The sequence below is a fragment of the Lottia gigantea genome (assembly GCF_000327385.1).
Source record: "Lottia gigantea unplaced genomic scaffold LOTGIsca_60, whole genome shotgun sequence".
NCBI lineage: Eukaryota > Metazoa > Mollusca > Gastropoda > Lottiidae > Lottia > Lottia gigantea.
This window is the reverse complement of record NW_008710050.1, coordinates 711,709-724,020: the sequence shown is the minus strand read 5'-3', so window position 1 is coordinate 724,020 and position 12,312 is coordinate 711,709. Positions and strand designations below refer to the sequence as shown.

Sequence of the window (12,312 nt, the reverse complement as noted above, 5' to 3'; positions counted from 1 at the left end):
AGTCAAGGTATTAGACACAGTTTCCAATAAAATTGGTTGAATTTTGCCCCACACCCATTTACTAACACCTAACTCGAGACTTTATTGGTTTATTATTGTTTTAAAATGTAAGAGTTAATATCCTATGTAGACTGTATCCTAAGATACCCGATGAGTGACTATTGCAGTCAAGGTATAAGACACAGTTCCTAATACCTTGACGCAATGCAAATGTGTATTCGTGAAAAAATTGGTTGAAGTATATTTAGAAACACTCGTCCGTCATTGTTCCGAACTGTAAGAGTTAATATCCTATCTATACTGTTAATGAGTATGACTATTACAGTCAAAGTATTAGACACAGTTCCAAAATACCTTGGTACAGTGCAAATGTGTATTCGTGAAAAAATTGTCCCCCACCCATTTAGAAACACATAACTCGTCCTTCATTGTTCCGAACTGTAAGTGTTTAATATTCTATCTATAACGTTAATGAGCATTTGTATGTTATATTGAATAATTAACATAAATATGATAATAAATCGATATTAATATGTAAAATAAAGGAAAAGATCATTTACATATATTAATTATTAACATACCAGCAGTTACATCTTCTTTTTTCCTCATTCATTCATTATATTGTACCTTGAATGTCATGTCCTTCGATCTAATTCCAAAATAACAAAATGCCTCTAGTTAAATAGAACACCACTGACAAAATAGAATGCCTTTGATAAAATGGAAGGCCTATAATAGAGAAGAAGGTAAACCCTGGTAAATTAGAATATCTCCGACAAACTAGAAAATCTCTGGCAAAAATAGAATGCCTTTGACAGAATAGAATTCCCCTGAAGAAATAGAATGCCATTGATAAACGAAATGCCTCTGGCAAATTAGAAAGCCTCTGGTAACATGGAATACCTTTGACAGAATAAAATAGATCTCCTATGAAAAAATATAATGCCTCAAATAAAATAGAATGCCTCAAATGAAATAGAATGCCTCAAATGAAATAGAATGCCTCTGGTAAAATAGAATGCCTCTGGTAAAATAGAATGCCTCTGGTAAAATAGAATGCCTCTGGAAAAATAGAATGCCTCTGGTAAAATAGAATGCCTCTGGTAAAATAGAATGCCTCTGGTAAAATAGAATGCGTCTGACAAAATAGAATACCTCTAGTAAAATAAAATGATAATGGAAAAACATGACATTTTCAAAATAGAATGCCCCTGAAAAAAATCGCTAGTCGAAGAATAAAAATGAAATGGAGAGGCACTTATAAAATGGGAAATTCACTGACACTAATAATTCAACACACGTCAGTCTCTCGACCAATTATTAGAGATGACTTGTTATCAATTTAACATAATAATCTCCAACAAAACATCTTCTAATTCAGAGATATAATCATGAAAAAAGAACAATATTGATATGCGAGAAAGATAATAAAATAAAAACGAAAGTAAACTGATATTTCACCATAATGACTGGAACAATTATTAGGGTTAACTTTTCTTACGAACTAATCGTCTCAAAAATGTCTCAAATGATCTGTGAAGGTAACAATAATCACCAACAAACAAATCTAATTATTAACAAATAACACAATTGATGAGCGAGATAATAAAATGAAACCGAAAGTAAAATGACCTTTCAGCACAATGCAAGTCACATGGACCACTTTTTAGATGATGACTTTTCTTACGAATCACTTCTCAAAAATTATAAAAAATAACATGTGGATGTCATATATTGAAATATTATATATATCAAACTTCACAATTAGCAAGAAAGATAATAAAATATAAACTAATAGAATCTTCACTAACCCATAACCTCTCCAATACATAGCTAGACATTTACTCCTTTCTCTATTTAGTTGTAAAATAAAGAAAATATAAACTGAGAAGAAATCTGTTAGAAATATTAAAATAAATGAACAATTAGAAAAATAATTCCAATACATTACCAAACGGCTGTGGACCTAAAACAGTTCAATATTCTTATTACACATTTGAAAGGGTTGACTATCGAATTTTAATTTGTATTTCGACTGGAAGTGAAAAATTCTATTAATATGTATCATTAGTTATAAAGTGTCATTCGCGCTCATTAATTCGCTCCGTTGTTCACAAACTTTTTAATGGTCACACGTATTCTAATCAGTTGTAGAGCCAGGTTTCCGTCCGGGAGGGGAAGGGGGATTTCTAAGTTCTTATTGGGTATGATGAAACGAAACAATACACAAAAATCTTGTCATTTTTCGATATGAAATTTTGTAACTGTTTTAACATATTTGCCCTGCCGGTGAGATCTAACTGAAATTAAATCAACAACTAACTTCTAGAAATTATCTTTATTTGTTACCTCGGCCAGTGCTTTAAGTATGAGTTTTTATGATCTTCTTGATTCTTGATACTAACTTGTGACCTCACTTATCTCTCTTGCTGAATAAAATGTGTAAGATTAAGAAACTGTCAAAGACAGGATTATTGCCCTGTCTCACAGAACAACGAGATCGCCGCTTCCAGTTCGTTGGCAAAATTGAAGTTTGCTGTGGTCAAAAGACTCTCTGGAGAATATAAATAAGTCTGTTTATGTCAGTAGCTTCATAAAATATGTATATCATTTACTCATTGTGTTGACAAAGAAATAGATTGCCAGATCAGACAGAGACTTATACTTGACACTACTTTACGAAAATTCAACTCAATCAGATAATTTTGTCTGCGTGACATCAATTGTTTTGGTCGTAAAAATATCGCACTCTTCATAGAAAACTTTTGAAAGTTTCGAGTCCTACTATCAAGTAAACTGCAGTTTTACAATCTGATTTAAGTAAACTGATGAAAGTTGGCTGATGAAAGTAGACGGATCCAAATTTACTGATCCAATTAACCGATTTGACTAAGTAAACTAGTTCGATTCAACTGATCCAAGTAAATTGATCCAAATAAACTGATTTAACAAAGTGGTCCAAGTAAATTGATCCAAGCAAACTAATCTAAGTAAAGTGGTTCAAGTAAAGAGGTTCAAGTAAACGGGTCCAAGTAAAGTGGTATTAAATTGATTTTATTAAACTGCTCCGACTCAAAACAAACAAGCAACATTATGGCGTTGATCGGTTGGCTATATAGATAAACATCAACTGTTTCAACAACTGGTTTAATATAGTAATGAAAGTAGAACAGCTCAACAACTGGTCCAATATAGTAATGGAAATAGAACAGCTCAACAACTGGTCCAATATAATAATGGAAGTAGAACAGCTCAACAACTGGTCTAATATAGTAATGGAAGTAGAACAACTCAGCAACTGGTCTAATATAGTAGTGGAAATAGAACAGTTCAACACCTAGTCTAATATAGTAATGAAAGTAGAACAGCTCAACAACTGGTCTAATATAGTAATGAAAGTAGAACAGCTCAGCAACTGGTCTAATATAGTAGTGGAAATAGAACAGTTCAACACCTAGTCTAATATAGTAATGAAAGTAGAACAGCTTAACAACTGGTCTAATATAGTAATGAAAGTAGAACAGCTCAACAACTAGTCTAATATAGTAATGAAAGTAGAACAGCTCAACAACTGGTCCAATATAGTAATGGAAGTGGAACTACTCAACAACTGGTCCAATATAGTAATGGAGGTAGAGCAGTTCAACAACTGGTCTAATATAGTAATGGAAGTAGAACAGTTCAACAACTAGTCTAATATAGTAATGAAAGTAGAACAGCTCAACAACTGGTCCAATATGGTAATGGAAGTGGAACTACTCAGCAACTGGTCCAATATAGTAATAGAAGTAGATCAGCTCAACAACTAGTCTAATATAGTAATGAAAGTAGAACAGCTCAACAACTAGTCTAATATAGTAATGGAAGTGGAACTACTCAACAACTGGTCTAATATAGTAATGGAAGTAGAATAGTTCAACAACTAGTCTAATATAGTAATGAAAGTGGAATAGCTCAACAACTGGTCTAATATAGTAATGGAAGTAGATCATCTCAACAACTGGTCTAATATAGTAATGGAAGTAGAACTACTCAACAACTGGTCTAATATAGTAATGGAAGTAGAACAGTTCAACAACTGGTCTAATATAGTAATGGAAGTAGATCAGCTCAACAACTGGTCTAATATAGTAATGGAAGTAGAACAGTTCAACAACTGGTCTAATAAAGTAATGGAAGTAGATCAGTTCAACAACTGGTCTAATAAAGTAATGGAAGTAGATCAGTTCAACAACTAGTCTAATATAATAATGGAAGTAGAACTACTCAACAACTGGTCTAATATAGTAATGGAAGTAGAACAGTTCAACAACTGGTCTAATATAGTAATGGAAGTAGAACTACTCAACAACTGGTCTAATATAGTAATGGAAGCGGGACAGTTCAACAACTGGTCTAATATAGTAATGGAAGTGGGACAGTTCAACAACTGGTCTAATATAGTAATGGAAGTGGGACTACTCAACAACTAGTCTAATATAGTAATGGAAGTGGGACTACTCAACAACTAGTCTAATATAGTAATGGAAGTGGGACTACTCAACAACTGGTCTAATATAGTAATGGAAGTGGGACTACTCAACAACTGGTCTAATATAGTAATGGAAGTAGAACTACTCAATAACTGGTTTAATATAGTAATGGAAGTAGAACTACTCAATAACTGGTCTAATATAGTAATGGAAGTGGGACTACTCAACAACTGGTCTAATATAGTAATGGAAGTGGGACAGTATATTAGCATTACAATAGAATATGGAGATTAAATCGTATTGTTCAATCATTAGTTTCTATTTTATTTACAATAAAACTCGTTTAAATCTCCTTTTCTCGATCTGAACTCGTCAATACTCAATCACAAATCATATCGATTTATTCATTTCATCACAGAGACTTTTTTACTTTACTTCTCAATATACAAATTGTTTAAATCTAGTCACAATCACTTGACTATTGTAAGAAAGAAACATTACATGTAGGTACAGATTTAAAATATAGCCCTACAAATTAGCAACAGATATGAAATGAGATAAAGTTTGCTCCAGACTCAGGTAGTAAATACAGGCAACACCATACATTGTGCAATGTAGGAACATTTTGTCGCTTGATTTGGTCAAATTCCAACGGTTTTGTACATATTGTTACACACTTTTCTAGGACAGTTTTTAGACACGTATCTCTGTAAAGGTGTAGGAAATCCAACAAACGCCGAAAACAAAGACCTGTAGATTGAGTCAGTGTGTCTTAATAGGTACATTGGTGGAACTAATATGACAATTTTCTCCAGTCAGAATAGGCTGAGTGTTTTCATTAGCCAATGTTCAGTTGAAAGTATAGGGAATTGAGGCTGACTTTCGGCTCATTTCACTAATTTGGCATGTATAACATGCAGACATTTTGTGCGACAAGTATCAGGGTGTTACTGTAATAAACCCGTTACAATATGTTACTCTGACGGGCACCTGTTACCTGATTATCCCTCTAATAGTCTGGCTCAATCATTAAACGGAATATCAATAGCCTATTTGTTAAGAGAAGTCTATATAAATCACAGAAATCATCAAAACATTTTATTACAAGGACAGGGGTTAAACTAGTGAGATAGAACGGCCTTGTGTCACTGGTAAACTATTGTGCATATTTAATCCTATTGTACCTATAGACAAAAACAAAACACGAAACAAAAAAGAATATTTGTATGTTGTTGAAATATGTAGGATTAGTTATTATAGAATTCACCGAATAATGAGTGAAGGAAATCACAAGAAAGATGAATATATATAGATGTGCATGTTATATGTTATGCTTCTTGATCAAAAAGGCGCAAATAATATGAAACTAAAGCAATACGTATCTAGATATATAGAATATAACTTGCCTGTTGTATTAATCCATTATAAACGAATAATAAACAAAGTCTGCACTGCTGTAAGAATCTCTTCAATGTCTGCGTTTTACAACAATTCCATGAACGTTTTCAAACTAATGGACACAAAAACACACGAAAATCTAAATCGACAATATATTCTTTATCCATTCACCAATATGAGTACACCATTAATCCAAATCAAAATTGATTTTACAAACCAAACCAAGAAATTAGTTAATCAAAGGGAAGAGAAGATGAAAGTCTGGTTTAAAACTGTATAGAATCTATGTTATATTATGAGATTGCAGAATGAATAGAGTTTTACGTCCTACTTTTCGGTAATAACTTAGAAAGATGAATAGTCCAGTGTACTGAGTAAACAGTTAAAATATCACTAACTTACTGGTTTCACGACATCAAAGACTACAGTATGACATTTTACTTTACATATTTTAAGAAAGATTTTAACACTTATTATATAGTTTGTTTGCGAGACAAATTACTGGTCATTTATGTATAGAATCGTCTCTACAACACCAAATATTGCACATTTCTACCTTGTTTCACTGTGACGGGTAAACCTTGTAATACGTTATTAATAAATATTCATATTGTCACATGACTTTAACGGTAAATCATTGCATTACCTTTGGGACGGACCTTTGGTAGAAAAATATTTAGATTACAACGTAGATTAAAATATCAGGAAACAAAAAAAAAGATACGAAATTGTAATTTAATTCTAATTGGGATTTACCCGTCTGTAGAAGTAAGCGAACTCATTGAAGGAAAATGGAATAATGGGAGAAAAAAACCCAATTCAAAACTTCAGACTTTCATCCGCCGATGAAGATTACCAACTTACAAGGATAAAGAAATAAGACGGTCGTTTACAAACCATCCAGCACTAAAAGGGTTAAAAGTCAAACTCTACATCAATTAGATAATTAGAAAGAGAAAGCTTCAACCCTATTTATTTCCCCCAAACTATCGACCATTTCTTAAATATTACAGTAATACATGGTCCGAAAGTTACTGAGTCGTGTCTTGCTTTTATGGAAGGGAAAACAGTCATACTTAATGCTTTTAATACGGTTATTGACGTTAAAGATCGAAGTTTGTCGACAATCAGAAATGATACGAATATTTCACCTCCTACCTTTCTGCATTTGATTGGGCTAATGAAGACAGTAAACATTGAAAGAAATTTTGCGAGGACAGCGGCATTAGCCTGCTCTTTTTCGATTTCCAACTGTCGAGAGATCTTTAACATGCACAGCCTGTAGCACACGGGGACTCGGTTTATTGCTCTATCCGAACGACTAGATATTATCTTGACCTATAACGGAATTGAACCCTGGACCTTTAGAATAGCAAGCTAGCGTCTAACTCACTGAGCCACCGCGGCTCTCGTCAACTACCGGGCTAGGCATAGAATCAGCAGGTTTCAGACTGACTTCTATCAATAATAACTATCTGCTAGTTTCATACTATAACTGGACTATTAGTGTCGTGCTATGGAGTGAGTTTTAGACTAAGTAATTATCTAATTATGGTATATTATCAGATAAGAAAAACTATCAAACATCACGAATCTTTAACACGTGATACGTTATAGAATCTAGCAGCCTGTGATTTCCTAACTTCCTGGAGGTATTACAAGACAATGCTTATACAATATTTAGAACGAGAATAGATTTCTTTATAGATATAACTGGTTATTTTCATTCTTTCAAACATAAAACTCATTTTCTAGTAGTTAAAAATCAGAAATACGAAAATTTAACATCATCTTACCTTGATTCATTTCAGTATTCGCGTTTCACACCAAAATTAATTTCACAGGAATTCGGTATTTCATGAGCATCGTTTCACAATTAATTCAGTCGCACTATACTGGTATATATTATAGTCCAAATACACTTTACAGTTCAAACATCCTAATATTAATGTTACCTGTATGTGTTTCAAAACGTAGTATGTAATAAATTCAGAAGTAATATATCAATATATCTTAGTTATATTTTAAAGTTCAAACATCACTTAATCAAACTACTTAAATCATTCATGTGTCTATGCCAGTGCTTTCGTGAATTATTTACAGCAATGTGGCCATCCTTAATTCATTATATGTGAGAATACGTAGGTCCGAATATCACTTCCGATTGAGTTGTCAACATATACACACCAAATATACTATACACAACATACATCAGTTTTCAAGATTTCTTCGACCACGGTTATGATTAATTTCCCGTGTTTGTGCTTTCGTGGATAACATATCATCATTCTAAATTCCGTAAAGAATATCACTTTCCGGTTATAAAGTTGTCATCATTTAATCAAATCCTCGTGTATAAGATAAGCCGATATTCCAAGACGTGATTTTATTTTGTCATCATTCATCCTCCTTAGATGATAATTTCTTACAATTTATGTATGCATACTACAAACAGTTTTTCCGATTGTGTTTGTGTCAATATTAAAGAAAACCTCGTCTATAAACTAGGCAATAGTTCCTCACAGTACGCTATGAATGGTTGACTGTTAAACGGTATGACCTATTACAGTCTATTATTAATGGATAATTTACAATACTCAATCAACAGTACTCTATACTTCATAGTTACATTACTTATTAACGAACAGTAAATAGTGTAAACACCATTGAGTTGGGGATAGGTCGGTCTAGTTTGCAATATCAGCATCCGCTGGACTCGAACGTTGACTTGTCATCTACCAACAAATACGTAGTTTATGATATCAGCATCCGCTGAAAGCGAACGTGAACTTGTCATCTACCAACAACTACCTAGTCTATGATATCAGCATCTTGACTTGTCTTCAACCAACAACTACCTAGTCTGTGATATCAGTTAGCTAGAAGCAGACGTTAACTTGTTATCTACCAACAACTACCTAGTCTGTGATATCAGTTAGCTGGAAGTGAACGTTAACTTGTCATCTACCAACAACTACATAGTTTGTGATATCACCATCCAGTGGCAGCGAACCATTACTTGTCATCTACCAATCAATAAAGATAGGTTTCAGTTTCAGTCTTTAAAGAAACAACTTAAATAAAAAATCCGTACAAGCAAAACAATTCTGTTAATCAAAATCTTGTCCTAGGTATGTCAAAATCAAGAGTAAACGTCGTATAGTAGTGAACTTCTTCAAAGAAAAGTACCATCAGGTGTTTCGAAAGTGTAATCCTTCAATGTTATATTAGAAACACATATGTAATACATAAATAATATTATATTCCTGATGACGATATGAGAACCACATTTGAATATTGAAAGTAATAAATATTCTAGAAGTATCAATCTATGAAATAATTGTTTTATTATAGGCTTTTAAGCACAAGGAAGATAACGATACAGTCTTTAAGAAATAATGAGTGAATTCGCCAGGAATCTTGAGAATCTCAAAGCACACAATGGTGTTTTAGGATAATTACATTATACTGTAGACGGCGACGCATCACAATACTTTTATCTTAAAAATAAAAAGATTTATCCCGTAGGTTTGTCTGCACCCAAGAATTTCCCTTTTCACAAAGTTATTCTATCACATACTTGAGCTTCCATGGGTTCATAATCCTTACAAGTTTATTATTTATAACTCAATGGTTAACAGTTCTAATACGTCATATCCGACTGCTTTAACTTATTAAATCGAAGTCATTCCAATGTTTTAAAACTTCACCTGAACTCAGTGTAAATCAGTTCACCAACTTCTTATTCTGTGTTTTCTTGAAGCAGGTTTAAAACTTAATATTAGTGTTTTATGAAAATTCCTCCTTTGAATTCATTTGATCTGGAAGAATGAACTGATTCTTGAATTTAAACTACACACAAATCACTTCATTACTTCCAAATAATTAACGACATCAGCGTTAACGATACTCGATAAACCATAACAAATACAAAAACGATAGTTCTGTTGATTGTTCTATGAAATCTGCTCCAAAATAAAGATATCTCCAGTCCAATATCTAATGATATAAAACAATGGCGACTAGTAGAATGTTTAGTACCAAAACAACCCAACTACAGTGTTTAGAAACTTCTCTCAGTCCAATCTAAATACATATGGTGTACATATGTCCAAAAATAAATATACCACCTTTTACGTTTGATATAAAACAGTTTGTTTTAGTCTCGATCGTTTTAATACTGCATAATATTCTCGTTCTTGATTTGACACCACTGATCAGAGATTCCTCTAACTTCGCCCGCAAGAAAGTCGTTGTAATGTATAATATTCTTGTTGTTGATTGTTCACTTCTGATCAGCAAATCTCTTACTTGGCCTATAAGTCTTTAATCTGTATATTCGCCGATATCTTGAGATGGCCAACAGCTATCCTGAATCATTCACGATCAAACCATTATAGCAATATATATAAAATTCCCTTATCACTTATCAAAAGTGAATCAAAACATTAGCTATCGTAGATCATTTAATTTTATAAAAGTCAAGGTGACTTAGTGTCGATTTGAAATAGACCAACGAATTCCTGGATTATTGGAGAGATAATCAATGTTACCGCTAAATGAACAGCCAAACTGCACAAATGATGCAATATTTCATCCGTAAAAAATCTTAAATTATTCATAAAAAAAATTATTACAAATCTAAAGTAGTTGCACTGAATTCCCAGATGATTGAATCATCAAAAATTATTACAATGAACAATAAAACTGAAACAATGACGATATATTCCATCCGTCACTGTGACTTATAACAATAGAAAATATGATATAAATAGACAATAATATATTATGAATAATTAAACAGGGATTATTCAGTCTGATACATTGTATAATATAAATATTCCAATTTTAGTTTATAACTGCCAAATATTCCTGTACATGGTAGATTCATTCCCCTATCATTTACTCCCTGAAACAATCGCTTTGCATGTTTGAATCTCTCCAGAAGTTAGTAATTTTGTATCAAATTGATGTATTTTAATGCTGAAATCCTTAGTCCCTTCTTGTGACCTAGGCCAGTGCTTCTATAGGATAGTATCTCTTATATAAATGTATGGCCAATGTTATTTTGGGGTCCGGGGCCCGGATAGTTGTTACTGTGAGTTTTTATAAAATTGTATAATATAAGTCTTCTATAATTCTAGTATACCACTAATCCAGTCAGTTTTATACTGAACTTAGAGAATGATACATTCAATAGATCATCGTTAACTAGCTCAATCGCAAAGTGGCATCTGGTGAATGAAAACTGTAGGATTATCCACGTATTCTACTCGCTTTATCGTCAGCTGTATATTGAAATTCATATATTTTTGTATCTTCATCAAATCAGCCGTAAATAACATGTAATTGTTTTGTTGTCAGGTAGAATAATAGTGGCATCGATTACTGTAAACATGTTTTATCATTTAATTTATAATAATATTATATATAGTATATACACTACCATTATTATTATCAGGTATATACAGCAATTCATATACTAGAATATATTCATATCTAACATGTAGGGGAAATTGCTTTGTTAACAAGCAAAATCACTGAAACACTTCTACGTATTGTATAAGTACTCTACTATTCCTATGATCAGTTATTTACTGGAATATAATGATAGAACCAGCAACATTGTGTTATTTATATATTCTCACACTTATCACATATTCATATATCACATATTCACTTATCACATATTCATATATCACAAGTTCGTATCACATATTCACTTATCACATATTCACTTATCACATATTCACTTATCACATATTCACTTATCACATATTCACTTATCACATATTCACTTATCACATCTTCACTTATCACATCTTCACTTATCACATCTTCACTTATCACATCTTCACTTATCACATATTCACTTATCACATCTTCACTTATCACATATTCACTTATCACATATTCACTTATCACATCTTCACTTATCACATATTCACTTATCACATATTCACTTATCACATATTCACTTATCACATATTCACTTATCACATCTTCATTCATGTATCACATATTCATATATCACAAGTTCGTATCACATATTCACTTATCACATCTTCATTCATGTATCACATAGTCATGTATCACATAGTCATGTATCACATATTCATGTATCACATAGTCATGTATCACATATTCACTTATCACATATTCATGTATCACATTTTCGTATTACATATTAGTATTGTAATGAATTGGGAATATATACTACTACACTTCTACTACACTTCTACTACCCTCCTACTACTGGCGTATGCTGACAAATATTATTTGAAGTGTGGACACAAGGCTTGTAAGTGATTGAGATTATGGCTATCATATATCGTGAACTATATTATATTGTATTATAAAGCCAGTTTAATTATATATTGACGGTAATTATATATAGACCTGTATTACTGGTAATATGACCCCCGTTTCGTGTCCCGACACC

General features: G+C 32.4%; 1 protein-coding gene across 1 annotated transcript; it reads right to left on the bottom strand.

Moving 5' to 3' along the window:
• Window positions 1–11,561: 11,561 nt before the first annotated feature.
• On the bottom strand, window positions 11,562–11,882 carry LOTGIDRAFT_166686 (hypothetical protein; the record flags this gene model as incomplete). Its single annotated transcript, XM_009064102.1, has 1 exon — window positions 11,562–11,882. One exon carries the CDS (start codon window positions 11,880–11,882, stop codon window positions 11,562–11,564), a length of 321 nt encoding a protein of 106 aa, XP_009062350.1.
• Between the last annotated feature and the right edge of the window lie 430 nt (window positions 11,883–12,312).